The following is a 26384-nucleotide window of genomic DNA, read 5'->3' on the forward strand; positions in this document are numbered from 1 at the left end:
AGTTGACCCAAAGTACTTCAAGTAAAAATTTTTTACAATCCTAAAAATGTTGGATTATTTCCACATTACTATCAAAATCAATATCTTGTGACTTTACACTTGAAGAAGACGGAACTTGTCATATGTAACTGATAAACAAGGCTGTAGTTTTCAAAGGATTCTTCTGGATCCTTATATTTGTGGAGTATATTTTGTAAAATTAATTTTCTTAATATAAGCACTTCACCTTTCTTCTACCATCTGAACGTCTAGTGTACCATCATCTATCTTATACTTACCACAACTGTAGTAGAAATCATTTTTTTCTACATATGATCAATTCTATCCAAAGTAAGAAGAGGGAGAAATTGATGGTTATATTTAAAAAGCCAATTGCTGTTGGTTTTAGAAAGAAAATAAACAACTAGCCTTGTCTGAGTGTTAGGGTCTACACAGAGGCCTTCCTTTTACTCTTCTGGTATTAAAATTCCCAATGCAGGGGCAACTGGGTGGCTCAGTCAGTGAAGTGTCTGCCTTTGGCTCAGGTCATTATTCCAGGGTCCTGGGATAGACCCTGACATCTGGCTTCCTGCTCAGCGGGGAATCTGCTTCTCCCCTTCCTTCTGCCCCTCCACCCCTAATTGTGATCTCGATCTCTCAAATAAATACATAAATAGGTGTGAAGGAAAAATATGCCTGGTAGTTGTACTGATCTGCAAAATAAAAAGGGGAACTCAGGGAAAGGGGTCTAGAGATCACTATAAAAAATCACATCTGGGGGCACCTGGGTGGCTTAGTGGGTTAAACCTCTGCCTTAGGCTCAGGTCATAATCTCAGGGTCCTGGGATAGAGCCCTGCATCGGGCTCTCTGCTCGGCAGGGAGGTGCTTCCTCTTCTCTCTCTCTCTCTGCCTGCATCTCTGCCTACTTGTGATCTGTCTGTTAAATGAATGAATGAATGAAATCTTTAAAAAAAAAAAAAAATCTGCCTGATACCAAAGGGAAAGAGCAGGGGATTGTAAAGGATGGACAATAATTACACTCATAGCTGTTGTATGTTTGAACCCATGTAAACAGGTCTCCTTTGAAATGTAGAAAAAGGACCCAACAGAGGCATCGGTCCATCTCTCTGAGTGGTACGTGGGTAAGGGTGGATTTAGAGGAAATCTTAGGCACCTATTCCCTCATATAAAATTCTGCAAACAAAAGCATTTCATATCTGAATTTTAGACACACGAGTTGTTTTTTCATACTTAAAATGAATGTTCAGTGATTTATCACTGTGGGTATGAGCTGCAAGACAAGTGATGAATTTACTCAGCTTCAGGAATGGCTGTCCTTTAATTTGACACTTTCAATGCTATTTGAAAGGCCTGTGTTGTTGAGGCTACATCTTTTTCTTCTGACAGTCAGCCCCGAAAGATATCTGCTAATTCCTTAGGAGTCCCTAGATATTCTGCCACCTTATTCCACTGTCTAGATAAAGGAGCAGTTCTCCTTAACCCGTTTGCAAATGCATTATTCCTACACCACGTGCTGCCAGTCTCAGGAAAACTACAGAGCGGAGATCATCATTTCCACACTGGCAGACTGGTCCCATGGCTGCCACGGTCTTGCCGGCCATCCACCATTAATAGGCACTAGTGTTCACTGGTGCTCCTCCTGGTGTCTGAGTGCTCTCGAGATAGGATGAGGGCGCCAAGCCAGGAGTGACTTGTGTGTAGATTCTCCTGCTGTTTGTGTTCATTTGGGGACTTCATTGTCATCTGGGATCCAAATGGTCGGCTGAGAAGTGATATATTATACGGCAAAAACAAATCACCTATGGGTTGATTGTACTTCACATGAAATATTTTGTTCAACTATGTAAATTGAGTCCCTCTGTCAAAACTGTGCTGGGAGGCACAAAGATGAATAAGACCAGGTGTTAAGGACGGCAACAGTGATTAATACCGAAGAGAGAGATGTGAGACTTCAGGAGAAGAAAGTTTGGAGCGGATGACTGGAAAGGAACAAGTCTGTAGTGTAGGCTTCATATGTGTCAGCCATTGTGCTTCTTGGTAAGTTTGTCTCATCTCCTTTGATTTCAGTCTTGCCATCAAGTCTGTGTAGACACAGTTATGCCCATTTTACAGACAAGGGAACTGATGCTCAGAGAAATGATTTTCCCAAGGAGACACAGCTGTTAATGGTACAATCAATTCTGACCCCAGAGCCAACGTTCTTTCCACCACTCAATGGTTCCCAGTCCTGGCTGCCTCTCAGAATCATCTGAAGCCGTTTGAGATAACAGCGATATGGACTCGACCCCAGAGCAACCAGAGGCATGGGCTCAGGCCCAATCAGACTCTCTGGCTGTGAGGCCTGAGCACTGGCATTTTCTAAGAGCTCTTCAAGCGATTCCAATGAGCAGCCAGGGTTCAGAACCACCAGGGTCCACAAAAGGTGGAAGGAAAGATCTGCGAGAGCAGCTTGAAGGAGGTTTAAATTCTTACTATGGTGACCCATGAACAGCATTATAATTTTAAAAAACGAATGTACTGATTCAGAACAGATACTAACCACTTAGTACCTATGTATAGGGAGAGGTGACTTCATTCTCCCAGCAAGGGATGTGCTTGTCTTTCAGTTTATTTTGTGCATTATTTATTGGCAGAGTCCTTCTCCCGTTAATTAGAATTCTTACAAATCATTTCATCTGTACATTTATATCAGGTACTGTATCAAGTTCCCTATGGACTCTTCTAGGTTGTTTCTCTGGGTGGGAGGAGGGAAGAGTTATGCCACCGGCTTTTTCTAATTCCACTTAGGATTCTGAAGCAATTAGAAAAGATTTTGAGCAATAGAAAAGGTCCTTAGAGTTTGAAATACACCTGTTTTACAGAATCAAATTTCTCATCATTGAGGTCTTAAGAATTCCTAAGTAACATATGCTTCCTAATGAACAGAGCAAAACAGAAGCCAGCTGTTTTGTTTCAATAAATGAATCATCATTTAAATACTTTGAAAGTGCCACAACACTCTTCTTTGCTCAGCTGTCCTATGTGACAAGCTTTGTGGCTTTTTCTCCCTCGTTAGCCTGCATGTGTGCTGTAGTAATTGCTTAAAATGTAATGTGTTCGTTACGGTGGTGTAGAAAGTCTGCAAGCTATCTGGTTACAGAAGCTAACGCTACTGTACTAGCAGTAAACTCCCAGACACATAAATGCCTTATTATTGCTGTATAATCAATATTTTTTGGATGTCTTTTTAAGAATGTCAAGGTTTTATTTACTTTTTTGCAGAAAATTTCATTTTCAATGGTCAATCTAAAAGAAGTTCCTAGTTTCTGTTGAGACTATCTTTTAGCAGTATTTTCTGGTGATAGATGTAGGATCTTTTGAATAGATTGGTTGCACTGATTTATGAGGCACAAAAGTCATATTTTCTTGGATTCGTGTCAAAATACCCTGCCCTCAATCAAGAGAATTTTTACTGGCTGAATGAATGAAAGTAGCACTCACAGGCCACATTCCCTCAGAGTATTTTCAGACCTACTCATCTCTGTCTGTAGATTTAACGTGCATTGTTTTTTCCTGACAGTGGCACATTCACAGCGAATCCGAGGTCATCACAATTTCAGAATCAAACCAGAGCGAAACATCTTTCTGAGTGGGCGAGTGAATCTGTCAACTTCATGCCTCATGTAATTAAACTGGTGACAGGTGATGGTGAGAACACAATGGAAATTCATCAGTGTTTTAATTTTAAAACTATTTTTTTAAAAGATTTTATTTATTTATTTGACAGAGATCACAAGTAGGCAGAGAGGCAGGCAGAGAGAGAGGAAGGGAGGCAGGCTCCCCGCTGAGCAGAGAGCCCGATGCGGGGGCTCGATCCCAGGACCCTGACCCTGACTGAGATCATGACCCCAGCCGAAGGCAGAGGCTTCAACCGACTGAGCCACCCAGGCGCCCCTAAAACTATTTTTTGAAATAACTGGTTAAACGATGATCGCACACTATAAAACCGCACCCAAAAAATGTCTCATGACGGCTTATGTTTGGGTACTTAGGAAGACACAAAAACAGGGAGCCTCGGCCTGAGACATTTTGCTAAAGGGCCTTCAGATTTTTTTTTTTAATATTTTATTTATTTATTTGACAGAGATCACAAGTAGGTAGAGAGGCAGGCAGAGAGAGAGAGAGAGGAGGAAGCAGGCTCCCCGCTGAGCAGAGAGCCCGATGTGGGGCTCGATCCCAGGACCGTGGGATCATGACCTGAGCCGAAGGCAGCGGCTTAACCCACTGAGCCACCCAGGCGCCCCATCTTCAGATGGTTTTTGCCACCTACACCAATTCACGAAACATCACGTTATGCATCGAAGCTTGCGTCTTAATTTCATTCACCTTGTTCCAGCGATTTCCCCTAGATGTGTTCCCTTCCTTGCAGCCAGCCAGCTGCTACTTAACAGTCCTTACCGGGGAGCAGACCTCTCAGTGCCTAATCTGGACGACTGGACAAGAGGCAGGGAGGCTCTTGCCCACTGAACGCTGGCCTCCCCGGGTATGCAGGCCCATGTGGCAACGGGATTGCCCCTGATGTGGGAATGGATATGTTGGTGTAAAACTCTGGATATTTTTATTTACTTGGAAAAATATGATTACCTTCTCTCCTTTTGGGCCACGAGCTTCATATTCACCAAGTTTTCCCTAGGTGGGAAAAAACAAAGGAAAAAAAAATGTATGTATACACAAAAGTCAATTTATTTTTAACACATTCAGCCCCCGCATTAAAATATAGTCAGGAAACGCTGCTCTAATAATAGGTTTTTATGAATACCATGTTAATCAATTTTGCCTCTCTTCACCTTCTGTGAAATACTCCTGAAATCTTCCAACTGTGTAGGCCCTAGCTATCTTCTCTGTGACTTCCCCCCAGGAGGTGATTCGGGAGAACTATCACACCTCCAAGGGCAAATCGTCACTACTCCAAATTAATGCCTGGAAACTGTTCTTGGTCCCCAACAAGTCCACTGATATGTCTTTGTAACATTATTAATGATATCTTTGTTGTTCACTATAATGGATGATCCATTAACCTCTTGGCTGTCCCGCCATGCTCTTGACTTGTATAATACTCACTTTCCTAGTATCTTCCTATCTTTCTGACCTCTCCACTTCTTCCCTCACCTACTGGGTAAACGTTAGATTTCCTTTGGACTCTGTCCAGATCCTTTTCTCTTGTGGCTCAACATTTTCTCCTGGGCACTCTTTGCTCCCATGGCTTTAGGTATCATCCACACTAAGACAAATCTATAAACCCAGCCGACATCTCCTTCTGACTTTTGACTCATGTATCTAATTTTCTACTTGATGTGTTCACTTGGAAACTCCAGAAAAAATTCATATTCAACAAGTTCAAAGCTAAGTTTAAAAATTACAATAATACACACATATCTGAGAAAGAAAGATGAGAGAATTACATCATGCCGTTAACATGCATTTGTCCAGAAGCGGGATAATAACAGTTGGCTTCTTCCTAATTGATCTCTATAGTTACTTGTTAAAATGCATGGTAATTTCATTTTACAATTGGAAAAAAAATCAAGGAAAGAAAGAAAATCTGAATTCATTCTCTCCCATCCATAGAAGTCTTCCTTCTTCATCTGGGTATCTTTGCTAAGACCACTCTCCTCTTTCCCCTCAAGTCCAGGCATCTAGCCCAGCTGCCTCTGTTCCCCAAATCCCTTCTCTTCACACTCCCTACCTTCACTCATCATGGCTTGCCAGGACTACTGCAGTAGCTCCCTAATTGGCATTCGGTAATCCACTCTTGCTTTCCACACACCTACGTTTTCTATATAAGTTCAGAGAAACCCCTTTAAGACATTCTGAGGCCCTTCTTTCTAAACCATTACAAAGCCATCAAAATCCCACATGACCTCAACTCATTTCCCTCTCCAGGATCATGGTGGCCCCTGTTCTCCCTCAGAATTTTCAGCTGTAATAGCCTTCTCTTAGCTTCTCAAATAGACCAAAGCCTTTCTCACTTCACCCTCTAGATCACCATTCTTTCCTCAGTCTTCTGTCCAGGAAGCAACTACTTATCCCTCAGGTCTCAGCTGTGATAAAATGCCATTCATGGAAGTTCCTGCAGTTCTCCCACACGGGTTCCCCTCTCACATATTCTCATTGGATATTGTATTTTTCCTTCGTAATACTTACTAATATTTTTATTTTTGTGTCTGTTTAAAGAATCTTGCATCTTTTGCACTAGAAAATAACCCCGTGATGACCTGGAATAGAAGGCCCCATTCCTAACACAGTACATCACATACGGGAAACATTCAATAAATACTTGTTGAAGAAATAAACCTATAATTCTAATTTATGTGCTTTTCCCACCAAACTTTTTTTTTATTAAACTCTATGTGTTGGTAGAAAAAAGTAGAGGAACATTTAAGCAACAAAAATACACAGAGGCACGCATTTAAATCACTGTTGCTAAAATTTGACATTTCAAATATGCCTTCCATTTATTCATCCTACTCCAATCAAAAATAAGTAGTTTATAACCGCTGTTATTGTTGGTCTTGTGACAGACATTTCTCCTTTTTCCTGTTTAACTTTGATCTGAGACGTCTGAATTGAAAATAAAAATTGTATTCTCAAAATCCTGAGCTGTAAATTATTACAAGGACATATTTGAAAATGAGATGTGAAACTGTAAGACATACACGCATACATAAAGAATCAGCAGTTACAAAATGGTAGGTTGCTTAGATGCAACCTGCATAAAACATAAATCTGAGGCATTTCCTAAAAATACTAGCCATTTGGGCATGATTCCTTTCAGTGTATACAACCCATCAGCACCTCTCCCTGGCTGTGTTTGAGGTAGAAAATTTGGGAGGAAGAAGGAACATGCTTTGGTCTGCTGGATGACTTATCCAGAGATGATCTTGGATTGGGAAGCTTCATGCTCTTGAATTGCAGAGCAGAAGAGCACCCAAAGTACATTTGGGTGAGAGCATACTACAACGTAGCATCTTGGTCTAGATCCTTCTCCCATTACACCTCCCCACAACCTACAGGATATTAGAGATGCTGTAAACTGGGATAAAAAATTGCCTCTATAGCACCAGCTCATACTATTCTATCCACATGCTCTATTGTTCTAAAATCTTGATTTTTCTGGTAGCTTTCATACCCAGAGAGAAAACAGGGCTATTTACTGCCTACCAGAGCCCCATATGTTCGCTTCATTCAATAGCGAGGCAAGAAAATCCGTCTAATCAAGGATCCTCAGTGACCTCTGGAGCTGTTCTCCACTCTGAGGCTAACAATACTCAAGGCAGATTTGACCTTGAATTTCAGTAGTATTGACATGTAATATTTTGCTCTCTACTTTCTCTAAGCTCAATGTACCAGACAACTACTTGGCTCCACAGAAATAAAAGACATAGTCCTTGCGTTTCTGGAATCTGGCATTCCGCCATAGATATTATTCTAATTTTACTAGGTCATTTGTAGACTGGTGCCATGTAATTTGAATGGGTTTTTATATGCCTTTTGAATAAATGTAATAGTCACACGGTTTTAAATGTGCTTTTTAAAAATGTTCTCCGGAAGTGATGAGGCTTGTGGAATGGGGCTGCTAATCTGCCTGGTCATTTCAAGAATCTGGGATGTCAGAACATGTCCCTTCTCTCTTATGGGCAATGACGAATGGAACTTTGAAACCTCTAGTCAGGCCAGTGGGAAGACTCAAGCTTCTCCATTTGACTGGGAGAAGGTATTTCTCTGAAAAAAGATGATGTACCTGGAAATGGATAGGTTGAACCACAGGAGATAGTTCGCAAAGAGGAAGAGACAGGAAGTTAGGATTTAAATTTTCTTTCTGACACTTCTGGGCCTAGAAGGTTGCCTTTAGTGTCCCCAAGAAAGTCTTCACTTCACTTCTAGGCCACGGGTGGGTTTAACTCACTATTTGGAAAGGCTCTGAATGTTTGATTTTTTTTCTGGAGAAAGATTTTTCTGTCCTTTCTTGTCTGTGGATATTAAAATGAAGTTATGATTTGCTACTCGAAAGGAAAATAGATTATTTGGTTAGCAAATTGTTTTTTTGGGATCAACAATTCGAAGAGTGAGCACGAGAATTGGTTGCTGGAGGCAGAGCAGCAATCTCCCACCGCGGAGCCCGATTCTCTGCAAATTGCACCGAGTGTGGCGATGGGAGAGAGCACAACTATGCATTTTCAATGAGGATCTTTAAAAACGACATCAAATGTAAAATCCTCCCATTCTGGCCCTCCACAGAGAACACTTTTCCCCCATCTAGACTGTCATGAGAGGCTCTGGATCTGATGGCTTTAGCAGTTGACAGAGCCTATCAAATTTTTATTAAAATCCCCAGAGTTGGGGACAATGAAGAGCAGTTTGTTGGACTGTGAGCAGATTTCCTTAAGGGGGAGAATATTCTCGGCATTGTTGCTTTGTTTTGCAAACAATCTTACCGTGGGAGCAGCTGTTTGTAAATTATTTTTGTGATGGAGAGGGCGATCTTCTACCTTTTATTCTTTGCAGCCTCAAGTGGGCATGCAAAAATACATACAAACACACATACAAAATCTTCCCAACCTTACTCCTGAGCCTCTCGCTATTCCTTACTTCCTTTTCTCCCACCCAATTCCCTTGTGATTTGTGCCAGGAGGGGAGAAGCTTTTTTATGCCCAAGTTTCTCCCTCCAGATGACATACAGAAAACCATAGGGGAAAAGACCAACTCCTGTACTGGGACCACGGGACAATTCCTTGACCTTTGAGGATTCCAGCGATAAGGGAATGAACTGTGGACTCTTCAGGTTTAGAATGGGGAGGAGGAGTGTCTGGTCGCCTGCTGCTCATCCTCCCACGGGGGGGGGGGGGAGGAGGGAGGGGGGTGGCTGCTTCAGCAGAATCCAGGCTGCACGACTGGGAGCTGAGTTCCTGAGGTCCAGGACTCAAGTGCAGACATTACATAAATCAATGCCAATTTAAAAGGGAAGATTATTTTAACCTTGGAGCATCACTTTATAGGTCTCAATACATGTCCATCACTTAATCTCCAAGAAAATTTCCCTCATGTTCCCCCCTCTCCTTATATGCTATAGCCAGACCATCAGGCATGCAATGAATTGCAAAATGAAACCACCTCAGTATCCAAAATAGATGGGGGTGGGTGGGTGAAGTCACTGCCAAGTGAAAACATGCATCTCTCTCATCATGGCACACTTTGGCCCTTTCCTTTGTGGAGCTGAGGATGAGGATAAAGTGGTTATCACCCAGAAACACTGGTCATGGTAGGTACTGAAAAGCTGGGACCTACCTCCTCCATCCGTTCTGGTCGGGGCTCATAAAACAGCTCCAACTACTCTCAGAATGAAACCAAGTGAAGTCTTTGGGGAGCCACCTTCCACTGATTTCCAGATGAGTCTAAAAATCTGTTTTTATTATTTTTTTAAGATTTTATTTATTTATTTGACAGACGGAGATCACAAGTAGGCAGAGAGGCAGGCAAAGAGAGAGGAGGAAGCAGGCTCCCCGGTGAGCAGAGAGCTTAATGCGGGGCTCGATCCCAGGATCCTGGGATCATGACTTTAACCCACCGAGCCACCCAGGCTCCCCGGGTCTAAAATCTTTTGATGCCAAGAGGTTACAATGCATTGTTTGGGGAAGAAAAACTATGGTCTCTCCTGTCTAACCAGTTATGCTCTAGCTCCAAAGCCACATTTTGAGCACATGTGGACTAAATCCCTCAAGCCTCAGTCCCCTATCAGCAAGGATACAGAGCTGGAGTTATTTAGCGAGATAATAGCTAAGTTCAAAGTCCTGGTTTACTACTAGCAAGATTCTCCACTTGCCTGCTCTGGTCAGCACCCATTTTTTTGGAAACATAACCTTAAAGTTAAAAAAATTTACATTCTCAACTTCAGACTAAAATACAAATGCTTCATATATCTTCATTTGAGGGAAAACTGACTCATCGGCAAGATAGACTATATATAGAAGTAGTGCTGGGAGACCTGTAAAGATACAAGCTTTGAAAGTTTTGCAAGGGATAGCAAATATTTAAGTAGCTGAGTAGCAACTTGGTAAATTTTATACCAAAGGTGGTAGTAATAGAGTGTGTTCTTTAAGTTTTTCTAGCTGACACTGTGACATCAGAGCCAACTCATTCTCATTATTTTGAAGCATTTATGATAAATCCCCTTTTGTGACAGTAGATGCCATTACAGAGAAAGCACTGTACTTTAACTGATTAATTTTAGGTATGCTTCACTTTTTTTCCCCACTTGTGCCAAGCCCTAATGTTTTCATAAAGGTGGTATAGATCTATTCAGAAAATGCTTAATAGAGAATCATAAAATATACCCCAAACATTCTTTCTAATAGAATACTCCCTAGAAAATCTAAGTAAATGAGAAAATTTAAGACAGGATCTCTTAGGAAGCGCTACAAGCTCTACACACTTTCCACAGTCTTTATGTTGAATTTAATCTGATCAAAGAAGAACTGGGATTTTTCAAACTAATTAGCTCATCATTTAATAAACACTTTTCTGAGCGCCTGCTATCTTCAGGGCCTTAGCTGGCACATAGCCTCACTTTGGGATTTCTAAAGAAAGAGGAATGACCGTAGTCAGAAGAATTTATTAAAAGCAAAAGCAAGAACATAAAAGAAAGATATAAAGGGAAGTCTCTCTGAACTTGTTTTCGTGTAGGAGCACGGTTATTTACCTGCAACATATCAACAACAAGCTATTGTGTATAGAAGCGATCCTACTTTGTAAACACAATGCCTCATGCCAAGTGATCAGACCTCAAGTACTTGTTATTAAATGATGGGTCACTCAGTGGTCTCACTTAGGTCTCTGGGTCTTATTTCACTGCCAACACCCATTTTCCTTTCCTCTGTTGTTTCCTTGAAGAACAGAGCAAAACATTCTTGCCTTTTACCACTCAGGTACTACCATGTCAGTATTCCATCTATCCTGACTACAATTTAAAAACCTTGGGGAAAGGGCCTCTCCTTGAAAGGTGGGGGACCCCCCCCCCAGATTGACATATGGTATGTCAAGGTTTGCTGGAGGTTTTAGTGTAGCAGTGATTGGTTCTGATAAGAAATCTATCACCTATTTGCTACTCGAGCTTCAAGACAGCAAATAATCTATGTCTACCCTCTGAGAAACTGGATTTATGACAGTATCAATGGTGAAGCATGATGGCTGGCATGAATTTTTTGCATAAAGTTTTGCAAACTTTGAAGTAATTTTTTTAATCTATAAAAAATTTATTTTTTGTGAAGAGATGCTGAGCAAGCTACATTTTTTGGAAACATACTTTCAGTGATAACATGTTTTTGAAACATGTTATGTTTCAGAGTCTGAGCGATTAGGAATTAATAAGTTTTTTTTTTCAAAAATATGATTACATAAAATGTCTGTGTATGTACGATGTGAAGAAAGGAAGACATACCTTGTTATAATTCCCAAGAGTCTGTTGTACTCCTTGTATACCGGGAGGTCCCTGTATTTGAAATAAATCAAGGATAGAGGTGTAAACATTTACCAAAACAATACAAATTTAAATAATGTATCTGAGAATTCTTGAAATCTTCCAGTTAAGAAAAGGGAAGCATATCTTTAGTCAAATATTCTAAGTGATAGAGAATTAGAGGAAGCAATAACTTATCAGGCTCCAAAAGGTACTTGTAGGTAAAATCCTGCATGAATCCAGAGAGGTCCTTAGTGGGAACGTGTAGCATTTCACCAGAAGGTCAGCCATCAGCATATTCTTTATTTAAAAATATTGTACCTGTAAAACTCCTCCAGGGAAGAGGCTGTAGGTTCAGTTTATTTCTGACACTTCTCATAGGGCTTAGATCAATATATTATAGAAATGTGTGCCCATGTGTTATTAAGTGAGAAAATATGGAAAAAAATATTTTTTTCTGTTGCTTTATTCTTTTGAACTGGCTGAGTGAAAATGGCTGCATATGGAATTTCAGGCCAGAAAAAGAGATCTGTTCAAAAACCTCAGATTTAAGACACTCAGATCCTCAAAGTCTTCTGTTGACATGGCGTGTTCCCCAAGCGCTATGCTGAGCTTTGGGTAGACAGGGAAGAAGACATTCGTTTGTCCCTGAAACTTCCAGACTGAGAAGAAGAGAAGAGTTTCTGAGTTTTCAGGGATTACGTTCTGGGGAGAGGGCCACAAGAAAATACAAAGCTTAGCATTATTTTAAATCAAGTAGTTCAAGCCAAGAGAGAGTCAGCAATGTCAGAAAAGAGACTGCATATTTCATCGAGACCTCGAAAACTCCTCAGAGGAGGAAAAATATTACAGAGGCAACGTTCTTTACATTCTACCTCAAAAGATAACACAAAGGAAGACTATGATTGAGCAAATCAAACATCACTGTTATATAAAAATTATTTCCTTTAAAAGGGAATAAAAACTTTGAAAAGGGAAGAAAATTTTAAGGAACAAATACTAGCTATACTCACTGATAGGAGAAACACCTTAAGTACACTGAAAAAACTAATGCCGGTTAACATTTATCACTGGTATTTCTTACGAACGGCTTGTGTCTGAAGGTCTTTTCTAATGTGAGACCTTTGCATTGTGCCGCTAAGTGCAGAGGACACAATGATGTAATGACGGATGTCTGGAAGCAGTGTGATATAACTCTTGAGAAAATAATAGGCCTCATGAGTAACGGAGCCGAGTATGATTGGAAAGACAAACGATGCTGTTACCTTGCTGAAATAAAAACAGAGCTAATGTCAGAAAAGAATTCTCAAGGCACTATATTTTTTTCCTGTTCTTTTTCTATCAGCCAGCGTTGTGTATTCTAGGTCAGTTAGATGAAGTAATGAGGAAAGCAATCATTGGGTTGGGAGTTGTTGCAAAACGTTTCTAGCCCAGAAGATGCAAACTAAAACTCGTTCTTAAAAATCAGGAAGATTGAGATTGCTTGCGCACTGATCTTTCTGCAGCTATATTATGGGGCAGGGAGAAATTTTAGGTATCGTGTTGTAATAGCATCAACAGGTGGCTTATGGGTATATGCACAGCAGGCATTTGGTGAATGGTGAATATGTGTTCATAAGACCAGTGAGATCAAAGAATAGTGATGTGGTGGATAAATTTAGCTTTATACACATTCATCCTCATTGAAATTTTTAATAATGAGGGTTCCCAAATATAGCAGAATGATACAATCTCTCAAATAGAGCAGAAGAATCAATCAAATAAGAATAGCAAATATTTATAGTGTACTTATTGTGTGCCAGGCATTATGCCAGAGATCTTCTGTGGATTAACTCATTTAACCCCTACAGTGACACAGAGCAGTATATACCATCATTATTTCCTATTCAAAGATCTAGGAAATGAGGGTTAGAAATTGTTAACTGGCCCAAGGTCACGCCTCTGGCAAGTGGCAGGACTAATATTTAACACAGGCAGACTGGACCTAAACTCAGTTCTCATCTGCTCTCCTATCTTAACTTAAAAGCACGCTCACAGCCTAGAATTATTTTGTAGTCATTTTTTAATCATGTTGACTGTGCCCTAGAGAGTATCTCCCATGTTCTACTTAACATACTGAAATTGAAAAAAAAAAAAAATCAACAGAAATAGCACTTCTAAGGAGGCAGCACCGTGATTGCTGCAGGAGGGGAAAGTACAAGCTACTGGCCTTTAGATGTAGTCCCACCACGTAGATGAAGGAGGCCCCCAAACAATTCACTGCACATCCCACCTATCTTCACACATTCTTACAACCCATGATAGGGATATTATGCCTAAATATTCCCCCAATTCCTCCCAACCCACAGCTATACTCAAAATGCATCTTCTCTTTGTTTGCAGGCAGTGGGTGGACAGCAGGTGGTCAGAGAAAACGTGGGAGCCTTTGAGGGGGTTCTGAAAGGCAGTATGGAAAGATAAACAGGAGAGAGAGCAGTGTGGTGGGGGTTACCTGGCACAGAACAGGTAGCAGCCTGGAGGAGAATAGTAAAAATAATGGGAGGGAAAAAATTGGGTGGGAATTAGGTTTGCTCCTTAACAGACTGGTTATCTGCTCACAGTGTATAGCTGAATTACATAAACCTAGAACATATTCCTCGCCCAGGATCCTGACCTTGCTGTGGAGCATACACCTGGGGGCTAGGGTAGGAGGGTTCAGTGCTGCTTCTCCTTCCAAAAACAAGAGCAGACACAGCTCACTGAACAGAGTCCCTGACCAATAGAAAAGTTTGAACAGAATGATTCAGATATATACAAGATTAATAGAAGTTACTTCCACATTTCCATATGTTCTATTCTTGCCATAAAATGTATCCACAATGTATTGCTCCAAATGGGGTCGATCCGAAGTCTTAGGCTCTATTACCTAATCTACCGCTGAGCATTTATGATGGCATTTTCTTTCTTGTTCTTTTAGTCAGTCGGATGCTCTGGGTATCACAGATTTTAGGTTTAATGTAACAGAGATTTACAGCTAACCATCTACCCTGAAGGCAGTCCTTTACACAAATTCTCCCCGAGGGCTAAAGAAACCGTGCAGTGACTGAAAGAAGGCACAGTGAAGAGAGAGCCCTTGGGCAGTCTACCTCTGCCTTGCAGTCAGAGGGTCCCTGGGTTGCTCTGTAACTAGCAGAAAAACCCCCACCTCAATGTAGGGAGAGTGACGGTGAGAGAAACACTATGCATATAAATGCCCAGAGCAACTCTTGACTGCTGAAAGACCCAGATAGACCCTGGGGTCTTAGAGTTGGCTGTCCTAGAGTCACATCTCCAAGAGATGTGCTGTTTTCCTCTTTTCTATTCTGGTACAATGTATGGCTGGAAAAGATCCAATGAGTCATTTGTTTCCAAGTTTAGTAAGAGCTGTCAGTCTTACAGACTATCAATCAACTCTGAGAAAGGGGAAGTTAAAGACTTGTGGTAAGTGACAGGTCTGCTGGCACCACATGGTGTTAGTCGATGCTCCAGGACACTTGAAAGGTCAGTTTCTCTAAGGTCTGCATTTAGCAAGACTCATTAAGGAGGTGCTTAGATAATCAAGGCCAAGTGGAGAATGAAGGCAAGCTAAGGAGGCACCGTCAGCCTCTGCGAATGCTCGCAGCCACTCCACTGGGAAAACCAGTTGAAGGATTGTGGAAAGAAAAAAAAAAAATGTCCCATTGCCTTGCTCATGATAGTGACCTATACATAGCTATACAGAAATCATGGCTATACAATGTCTGTCTATCTTTAATGCAGCTCAGCTCTGCTCCATCTGTACCGGGTTGGGAGACATAGGACATCATGGTTAATGTGATGAGAACCCAGTTACAGAGCATCTTTAAAATGCACATGAACTCCAGGGAGACACACCTGTTCAGAACACAACTGGGCTCCTGTGTAATTATCTGGGAGGTCTATAAACCTAGTCTGGGTAGAGATCCTGAAGTTGTTTCCTACTGCACAGAACCATACCTGGTGTGATGAAGTGAATTAATGCCAAATTAATTCAATCCCAAATTAATTCAGTTTGGGAGCATATACTCTCAGCAACAGTTTATAGCATTTAAAAGTTTTTGTTTGTTTGTTTGTTTGTTTTTACTAAAATCTTGCTAGAAGTAGAAAACAGAGAAGTAGCGTGATGTCTGAGACCAGCCTCATCAAATGCATAGGGTGAAAATAATGAACTGTTTGCATTATCTTCACCTTAGCAGATTTCCACTCTCCACTCCATTCCTACAGATTCCCCAAGTTTAAAAGATGGCCAGAGTTTTCCGTATTAAAAACTACACTCTTCAGACCCAGTCTTGGTTGTACTTTTACTTTTCAATTCATGCAGTACACAGAGCTCAAAGAATTCTACTTTTGCCTTTTTTTTTTTTTCTTTTTTTCCCCTTTCCCCGGTCTTTGGCGTAAGCTTTCTATGTAAGTCAGGGCTAAGACCTTTTGATTTGGCTTTATCACCCCCTAGTTTTCTGAAACAAAATCTCCATGGCTCCACAGTTACTCTGCCTCCTCTCCGATCCTCCCTCCTGAACCATTTCCCTTTTTTCCTTTTCTCTAACAGCATCCTTGAGTTTTTCATCACTGCTGACTAAGCCTTCTTGAGCCATCTGGGTGCCCCTTATTTCCATGCCCCATAGCTGTTCAATCTCTTATTAGGGGCTCCTTTCATGATTCACAAATACATATTTTCAGGTTTTATACCAACTGCCTTCTGGCCCTGTGGGTTTCCAATTAATTTCAGTTACAACCTTCGAAATACCAAAACCTCTGTGAGGAAAGCTGTGCTAATCAACGATCTTCAAAACATGTTAAAAAAAAAAAAAAAAAAAAAAAAAAAAAAGCTTTGCAATAAGAACAGATAGAAAGCTTGTTATTGGAAAGTCATTTGGGCTAATTTTTAAGAAATATTTTCCATTTCTAATGGCTGCTAGAAAGGCGGAGAACTGTAATTACTCTTGCTTGGTATTAAAAGAAAAAATCACAAGGAAGCCTAAACTCATTCACAGGAACGGTAAGATGAAGCATATTTGAATGTACAGCAATCACTGGAAAAGCTAATGTTTTCTCTCATATATTTACATCTACAATATTATATATAACTTAGTATATATAAAGTCCATTTACACTGATTATGGGGGCTGTGTACACCTGCTTTCCTGATGGAATGAAACAAGGAGTATCAATCTGTTTTTCTTATCATAACTTGGGATGTGGTACATAGTATCTCTCCTATCTCCACAAGGTTTGCTGAATTCATTAGAATTATTGTTTCTCCAAGAAAAAATATGAGGGGAAAGCCAACTTCTTGCTTGTTGGTTTTGGATTCAGTTATCAATGGTACCAAACCTAGATAAGTCTTGCTGCTTCCAAACTCAAAGAAGATAGGGCCAACAGATTTAGATTAATCTAAGAATCTGGCTAAGTAATTGCAAACAAAGCTGCAGTGAGCTCTAGTTAAGTAGGAAAGAGCTTATGGATGTATTTTGGCCAGAATTACAACATAGAAAGTAGTATTCTAACTCTGAGAGAAAAATCAGTAATAGTCTTTAGATAGAAAATATTTGGGAAATCAATTCCTCTTTTTTTTAAACACAGAACCTCTTATTTATCTTAAATATTCTCTCTAAATGAATTTTTTTGTTTGTTTCTCAAGATTTAATTATGTAAGTTAGAGTTATAATTTTATAGTGGACTATTTTTCTGAAAATGCTTCTGCTATACATTTTTAGTGACTCCTACCCCCCCAACCCCTCAAAATTTCTGAAAACATTCAAACTGCACAATGATTTCTGAAGCCAAGAGAAGATTCACTGAGTGTTTGTACTATGTTTACATTTATTTTTATTTCTTTTTATTTTTGTATTGTGTTCAGTTAGTCAACATAGAGTAAATGGAGGGGATTATGCTAAGTGAAATATGTATACATTTCAACACAGATTTCTCAAACTCTGCTTTTTGGGATTACAATGGGAATGTGGCCAGGTAGTATGTAGTAGGTAACATTTAAGATTCCTGGAAAGGAGCTCTTATTCTCGAGAATATTTCACCCACTTTCTGGTTGATTCCTAAAACTTCATAGAGAAAGTTTGATTTATTTTTTGGGTTTTATCACCAGCTCAAATGCAAATGTTCCCGGGAGGTGTAACACTAATGTTTCATATTTATACAACTCTGGATAATCCTAAATTTGTTTTCATGTATTTTCTTGGATTTCAGGGTAATGTGATTTCAAAAGATGTTATCTTATTTGGTTGTTATAATAACTAAAGTGGGTATTATTATAGTCTTCATCTAACATGGAAAAATGGAGAGATTTTACCCTAAATCACAAAATAAGCAAATGGTAGAACCAAGTCTAAGAGTTGTTCCATTCTAATATATTCTTATGAATCATTTATTAGATATTTCCTGAGACCATCTTGAACGGGACAGAGAAAGAGAAGAGTGAAGGGCATGGAGTAGGGACAGGAGAAGATAGCACCCAAAGAGAAAGGGGTACAGAAAAAGGAAGAGGAAGACCCTGGGGGCTGATTCCTTACTTGTACCACCATCAGCCCAGGAATCTTGCTTTCTGGCACCAGGTTCTGAGGAATGACATCGCTTCTTTGGTGCTAAGTCTTAAGATTAACTTTGGTTTTAGGAGATGAGGACTCAGAGAGAATAAGCTCAGGGCAAGTCAGGTTTCAAGCGAATCCGGACATATTTCATTTATCTGGCCAATACGCAAAGACAAAATCAGGCAACACAAAGTGCCCTCATCCTTAAATAGACTTTTTCATCCACACTGAAAATTGTATCTACTGAGGTTTGTTTTTTTTTTGGATGATTAATATGTCAATGAATATACTAAACATTACAGGTTATAATATATATATATAGGTTATAATATATATTATATATATAATATATATATAGGTTAACATTCTTAGGTAAAGTTTACTCTGTAAAGACTCGAATAGAGAAAAACAGGAGAGGAGCAAAGCAGAAAGAAGAAAAATTTACATGAAGGTGATAATGTACGAAGCAGGCAAAATATCAACATTTTCGTTTCAGAAATGGTAGACCCTGGATGAAATCCAGGGAAACACAGATGAAAATAATAAGCAGGGACGCCTGGGTGGCTCAGCTGGTTAAGCGGCTGCCTTCGGCTCAGGTCATGATCCCAAAGTCCTGGGATCGAGTCCCACATCGGGCTCCTTGTTCAGCAGGGAGCCTGCTTCTCCCTCTGCCTCTGCCTGCCACTCTGTCTGCCTGTGCTCGCTCTCTCTCCCTCTCTCTCTCTGATAAATAAATAAATAAAATCTTTAAAAAAAAAAGAAAATAATAAGCAGGTGGCAGAGAATGATAAAATGAAATAATGACAATAAATACAAATGTTAGATAAATACAAATGTTAGGCTTTGAAACTAATAAATGTGTGGCAGGGACATGTATTATTGCAATTTACTCTTCAACAACCTAGAGAAGTAAGCATTATCCTTATTTTACATATAACAAAATGTTAACTATCTTACTCAAAGTCACACACCTTGGTGGGTAAGAGCCAGATTCCAACCTAAGTCAGCCTGACCTCTTAGCTTTGATATTTTGACACTTTCCTTTATCTGCTTCACAGTGAGAGGGTGGCCAGATAGGAAAATAAGATGTCCATTATCTTAAAGCTGGTTTTAAGATTCAAGTAGGGAATTCAATGATAAAGGATCACAAATCCCTTAATGAGATACGGAATCAGTAAAGGCCAAGCAAAGACAGCTCTCCCGCGTAGCATAGACACACATCTTCAAAGATTTGGATGACAAGAAGAGATCAAGAGTAAAGTGGCCAAGTGGAAGAAGGGTAGGGAGAAGAGAGAGGAAGCACATACAGACACAAGAACTGTTAAAATCATGGAGGGCTTAGATTAGAGAGAGATCAGGAGAGGGAGATTTCTGAAGGAAGAAGGCAAGCAAGCAAGCAATGGTAATCATCTTAAGTAACTTTAGGAATTCAAGTAACACCAAATGAGGCCTAGTATTTATGCAATAGTAGAAGAAAAGGAGAAATAAGAAGAGTCATATTGGTGGGAAAAGACGAGCTGACCAAGAGAGTACTATTGCTTGGAGATGATGTTGATAGGCTGAAATTCTATGAGCGTGAAATTGCAGTGAGGAACAGTCATGGGAAAGTTGTCACACTTAGTAGAGAAAACCAAATACCCTTCAAAGAAGACTACAATAGTGCCATTGTATTTGTTGTGGAAGAGAGATTTGTGTATTAGAATTCTTGAAATCTGAAGCATTTAAGGGATCCAACAATACCCTGGTTTAAACATTCATCAAGGACATCTTTTGGGGACATCCTCGAATGAAAGCTGTACTTTTGTTAGAAGCCAGCAGCCACACGTTCATTCTTGGTGAGTCTCTGGAAATTCTGAGCCCCACTGGGAGCCATGTGATCCATCTTCTCCTGTTGGAGCCAGTCCCCGCCCCCGACAGTGGCATATACCTACACCATCCTTTGAAAGATCAATAGCTCCTTAGTGTCTCAATCTAAGATATTGCCAGCATCCCTGGTTCAGAAGTTCAGAAGCAGTGCGAGCAACAGGTGAGGAATTGCAGCAAAAGCAGCTTCTGGATCTTGAATGAGAATTTTTCACATCTGCCACTTTGGACATTTTTCAAACTCATTCCTCTGTGTTTTCCAGGAAGCGCTCACTTGAGCTGGGCTTGTCTCTTCTGGCCTGCATACTGAGCTGTGTAATTGAGGGAACTCAAGCATAGGCAGTTTATGGTTGTATGAATAAGCAAAATACTCAATATGTGACCTGATTGTTTTCCAAAATTGCACAGTCCCTGGTTTTCCTTGTCATTTTGGAACAGGAGTGGGAGGATGAGACTGTGACAGTGAATGCATTCAATGGGTATAATTAACCCATTTCATAAAAGCAGATTTTCTAAATTATGCTATGAAGCTCATACGTTTTTTTAACACTTTATTTTCCAAGGGAGACAAAAATCATTTTCAAAAGAGCTTATTTTTTTTTTTCCTGACACCATGAAACAAATCAATCTAATTGGTATAAAGCCCACTGCATTACTGATAGCGTGGGACATTTTTGACTGATTTCCATGGCACGATGGTTAGAAAAATAATGATTCCTCCCCCAACACTGCTATTCTGCTTAACCATCCATAAAATGTTTCATACTTATCTCTCCCCAGTATGTCCTGCAAAAGGAAAAATATCATTTGTCAGCTCCCTGCAGTACAAGGAGCAGCAGGAATCTCGAGAGTGGCTTGCCACCCCACAGAAACAACATCACTGACCCCGCACAAGGTGACAAAAACCACAGGGGTTTGAAAATTAGTAAGAACGGAGGTGTGCGAGACAAATTACTTGTGGCATCCGGTGGCATCCCCCAAAGCTTACCACCAGCAAAAACCATACCTGGAGAATGAGTGTGCCTCCACTCCCTCGTGTGACCTCAGGAATCAAATCGGGAGGAAAGCTGACTTACGCAGCCTGCACCTATCAGTGCTCTGAGTTTTCGTTTATGTAATTAAGTGATAACATTCACTCTCTTTAAAAGCATTGGTTAGAAAAAAAATAAAATAAAATAAAAGCATTGGTTAGGATGACAACCACCTCTGCCTGTGTGGTTTCCAAGGCAAACTGCTGGGACTTAAGATAGCCAGGCTGATGGCACTGCCTTATATGCTGCCAAGTTACACAGAGGCCAAGAACTGCAAAATCTGAATAGTTGGGGACATTCTGGACAGTTCTGGGAAACAGCAAAACGAACAATCTGTAGGTTTTACTTTGGCGTGATTATTTTCTCTATGTCAACTCAATCGTGTGACATCAAGGTTTCTCTACGATCTCTAGGTTTTAAGAATGATACAACTGCAGCTGATGATTTTGGCTCAACTGAACCCCAAGGTTATAAAAGGCACATTCAGTGAAGTTCTAGAAAAAAAAAATACTTAATGATTTTATGTTTAAAACACTTAGTTCCCCATAAAGGATTACAGGCAAAGAGGAGATGCTGACACTCAAGGCCAGCGAAATTATTGGTGATATTACCCTGACGTTAACCCAGCCCAGAGGATGGTTTTCCTATTTCTTAAAGTAATTTGGAGTATTTTAAGCACTTTGAAAAGCATAGAGAAGAAAACGATAAATTCTCATGAATCCATAATCCAATGTTGTCAGATCCTAACCACTGGCTATATTTGCTTCGGATTTCTTTGTTTTTTTTAATGAAATTACAGATAGAGCTGGAGCCCCTTCCAATCCTATTTTGTACCATATTTCCTCCCATGTTTCCATTCCACTGCTGAAAACTTGTTTTTTTCTCCAGTCACCTTTGAGCTGAACAGTTTTCTACTAGGTAATGGCTGAGCAGAGAAAACCGACTGCATGGAGTTCAGTGAGACCCTACTTCCCTAGATCTTCCCTAGGTCTTCTTCCCTAGAAGGCCTAGAGCCTTGTTCTTGTTAAACCAGAGATAATCTTTTCTTGCCTACCTGACAAAGTCATACAGAGGTCAAATTAAATACTGTATGGAAATACTTTTTGGAAATGATCTCATCAAACACAAACTGTAAGATTATTTTGGAAACAAGTCTCCCTTTCTGAATATCTCTCAAAGGCCAGTCAGGTTCATTAAAACCTTAATGTCTATCCACCACAAAGAAATAGTGCTTAATCCATGCTCTGGCCCAACTAATAGCAAATTTAATGATCAGATATCCTTGATATCAAATATCTTGTTCCATGACCGCGATACACAATGCCTGTCAATTCAGAAGTCCTAATAGTTGGTTTCAATAACATAATCCAAGATGAAGAGTCGGTGGCTCTAAGAAGATAAAATCCTTTTCCTCCAGATTATGGCTGTTATTAGCAAAAAACTTAGCAAGTCCGAAAGTGGCGAATAATGTCCTCCTGCTGCTGTTCACAGAGACAGAAAAAGAGAAGTAATTGGGGGAATTGAACCCAAGTGCTAGTTTTCAAATTCTCAACCTGAAACCCCCAGCTGCTTCACATGCAAGTCTATGCATTCTGTGGCCACACAAGGTGACCGTGGAATTTCAGCAATGTGGCAACAGCTGTTTTGTCTAGGACCATGACCTGAGTGGGGGGAACAAGTGGTAATAAAAATGATTAACTGGCCATGTCTGTCTCCATTTTATAGGTCTTATGTGTCTTTATTTTTAAATCTGAGGAAGTCATCTTATTTTTATTAAGAAGGGAAATTACTATTCCCAATGACTGAAATAAATGGTTAGGTTCATTTTCTCTGAGGAGATTATCATTATAGTACATGGCCTTTAGTCATTTAATAGACCAAAGAGACTGAGGGTTTTTTGCTGAAAGAAAAACTGAGAAACATGATAAAGCCCTGATCAGTTCAAGGTTTCTAAAAGGGATGTTAAGAATGAGAACTGGATTCCCATTTAGACATGAAGAACCTCAAAATGTATATAGTTACATTCAGGGTGCTTTAACCAGAAATTAAATGTTAAAAATCAGATATTCCTTGTCATCCACTTTATTCAGTAGTCCAAAATGAATTTGGGGTACTAATTTGTTTTAGAGGTGGGCCTTGCTTTACGCTGAAAACAATAACTTTGCACCCTGAATTCTCAGTTCATAGCCAATAAAGCTGGAAATGGAAGATCTAAATGCATGGATAATAGGATATGGCACAGAAATCCATTAGGTCTATGGTATTTTGAGAGCATATAATCTCCATTGCTATGATTAATCATATGACCCAACCCATGAACTACCAGAAAGGAGGCATCTTTTTTTTTCTGCCCCCCCCCCCTTTTCTCTCCTAGGTCCTTTATGCTTATTAGATACATCAAGCTCATTCCCACCTCAGGTCATTTGCACATCCTGGTCTCTCTGGTTGGAAAGATCTTGCTCTGACCCTCATGGGCTGGCTCCTTCTCAAGTAATGTCATCTAAATGCTCAAAGATGCCACCTGGACCATTTCAATTAGAGTAACAGCTCTTCCAAATCCCTCTTACATTGCCCAGTTAGTTCCCCTGTATCACCTCCTACTAAACTGAAATTGTTTTGCTATCTATCGAATTTCTTACTAACCACTGCTATCCTCAACACACAACTGAGTGTAAGTTATTTAAGGAAGAGACCTTGTCTATATAGCCTGTTTGTCGCTATGCATTTCTTTGAAATTACTGTATGCTCAATGTTTGTGATAGTGACTCACACATGATAGATGCTCAGTAACTATTTGTTGAATAAATGAATTCAATATTATACCCTAGATTACTCTTTTAGCTGTGTATAAGGCAGTACAAACATAACTTTCAAACTGTGCAATGACTCATGCTTTCAAGGTAAAAGAAGTTCTTTTACACCCAGGTTAAAACAAAAACGGAAATAACACGGTTCTATTTGTTTTAAATCATATTGTGGTTTTAGAAAAGAAGCATAAATTGCACTGGAGTCAGCTCCTACAAAACGATCACTGTAGTGTTTTATCAGCATTTTACAATAGATGGGCATTTTAGATATCCATGAGCTAAGGGTTTGCACTTCAACAGTATATCAAATTCATATTGAAAGTGACTGTGGATGAAATAGCATTTGTATTTAAAGGATAGGATAAGCATAAAATGCAAAAAACACCCCTGAAAACAATTTTGAAAATCATGTAGCTTTATAATTAATCCTCAGACACAGAATATATCCATATCTTGGACATCCTCCAAAGGCTACGAAATTTGTTTAGAGCTTGCCCAGTGGAAACAGTAGAGGGAGCTGCTGCCCCACGTTACAAATGCCTTGAAATTCCTGTTTTCAACATAAATTGCCAGGCACTGAAATGTGACACATTTGAGCCCACTGCTCAATTCTCATACTGCAATAATGAAACAATGCACAAAAACAATGCTGGGGGAAAAAAAAAGAAAGGGAATCAAGAGCCCTGCCTGTAACAGAAAGAAATAATAACATATTTTAAAATTAATATGGTTTTTAATAAACACTTCTATAGTGATGATGGATGAGAAGTAAAGTTAATGTCAAATGGGTGGGCTGATACATACTTCCTTTAATGGCTCATTAGTTAAATTCTCCTGCTTTCCCTCCTGCTCCGCCTCATTTCCAGCTGCCTTCCTCTCTTTTCTAAAGGAACTAAAAACCAGAACACTTTGAAATAAACTAAGGCATTTCAAGTCTTGAGATTTTCCAGGTCTCATTATCATAACACAAGGCCACGATTTTCCATTGCTTATGCTATGCAGATAACTGGAAGGTTTTAAAGAAAAAGAGAAATTTTTATTAGAGTGTGAGGGATAGTAATTGAGACTTACAGAACATCACAACTAATAAAATGCAACAGCTCAGATCGTGGATGAACAAGTCCCACAAGCCAGGAAGAGGCTGTAAATCAGAAGACGGAAAAACACCACTGAATACTCAGACCCCATTATTATTACCTGACTGTGAGTAACCTTCCTCTCTCTTCATGAGTAGATTTACATATGTAGACTAAGCTTTCCATATTTATGTAGAGTTCGTGATTTTCCACTTTAGCAAGTCATCGGAAGACATTCACATTTTTGTTAACAGGATTTGGGGAACTTTATAAAAAGGAGATTGAAGACAATCTCTTCTATCTACAATACTCTGGGTGGATGGATGGTCAGAGTAATAGGAATGGATCTCAGCTACACTTCCACAGAGCTTCACATTTACAAGAAAGATCTTCTCACACATGGCTTTGATTCCTCCCAGCAACTGTGAGAATCTGATGGAGGCAGGTACTATCATTTCAAACTTACAGAAAAGGAAACTGAGCCATGGAAATGCCAAGTGAACTGCCTGAGGACATACTTCTTCCATCATCCCGCTGTCCTGAGACACTGCAGTGCTATGGATCTCATGAGAAAATCAGACCACGTTCAGTGTCTAATGTTTAAATAAGGCTGATTCAAGTGAAATTACAAACTAGAAGCTTGCCTTTCCCATCTGGGAGGGATCTGGTGAAATAAAGGTGGGTTTAGAGATCAGCTCCTGGGTTTCACTTCTTGTTCCCCCACTTACACTTAGACACAAGTGTAAGTGGGGGAACCTTTATCCTATTATAAGCAACCTTTTATAAACCTATTATAAAATGGGACCGCTTCTACATCTCACCACAGTGGTGAGGATTGCATAAGGCACTGGCCGTGGAGCGCCTCATACAGAGCAAGTATTCTAATAAACTCTTCTGATCCATCCCTTTCTTTTGAACCTGTTTCCTCAGGAGTTAGTATTATTTCCTTCCCTGGGAAGATACTTAATGTTCTCATGCTTCTCTGAAAAACTGCTCTCCAGCCTCGTGTATTTGCAGGTCATATCAGTCTAAGATATCTCTACATAATGGTTTCCCACCAATGAAGAGTTAGTCATTCAAAACAAGATGGCGGAAGTTATTTGGGAGAATTTGAGAACTTTTTCCTTTGTATAGGTAGTATAGGCTCTGCCTGTTAACAGGAAATTGGACTAATATTTTATTAAAAAATATGTTTACTGGGGCGCCTGGGTGGCTCCGTGTGTTAAAGCCTCTGCCTTCAGCTCAGGTTGTGATCCCAGGGTCCTGGGATCAAGCCCCGAATCAGGCTCCCTGCTCAGCAGGGAACCTGCTTCCCCTTCTCTCTGCCTGACTCTCTGACTACTTGTGATCTCTGCCTGTCAAATAAATAAATAAATAAAAATCTTTGAAAAAAAATGTTTATCATAAAAGGTTGTGGCTAGCTCTGTTAACCAGTTTAATTGCTCCTTAACTACAAGTATTTTGATTAGGAATAATCTTATTTCAAAGAGGATTCATGTATGTAAATTTCAACTGAATCTTCCTCAGAGTAAAA

At 39.9% G+C, this 26384-nt stretch overlaps 1 protein-coding gene across 1 annotated transcript in view; it reads right to left on the bottom strand.

Moving 5' to 3' along the window:
• COL19A1 (collagen type XIX alpha 1 chain) overlaps nt 1–26384 on the bottom strand; it is a 327913-nt gene that overhangs the window by 77831 nt on the left and 223698 nt on the right. Inside the window, exons 17-18 of the mRNA XM_045069374.1 lie at nt 11475–11525; nt 4625–4669 (exon numbers count right to left, since the gene is read on the bottom strand). Of these exons, the coding sequence (XP_044925309.1) occupies nt 4625–4669; nt 11475–11525 (96 nt within the window). The remainder of the gene's footprint in view (nt 1–4624; nt 4670–11474; nt 11526–26384) is intronic.

The sequence above is a fragment of the Mustela putorius genome, unplaced genomic scaffold (assembly GCF_011764305.1).
Source record: "Mustela putorius furo isolate JIRA1106 unplaced genomic scaffold, ASM1176430v1.1 tig00003927_pilon_pilon_pilon, whole genome shotgun sequence".
NCBI classification, from domain to species: Eukaryota; Metazoa; Chordata; class Mammalia; order Carnivora; family Mustelidae; genus Mustela; species Mustela putorius.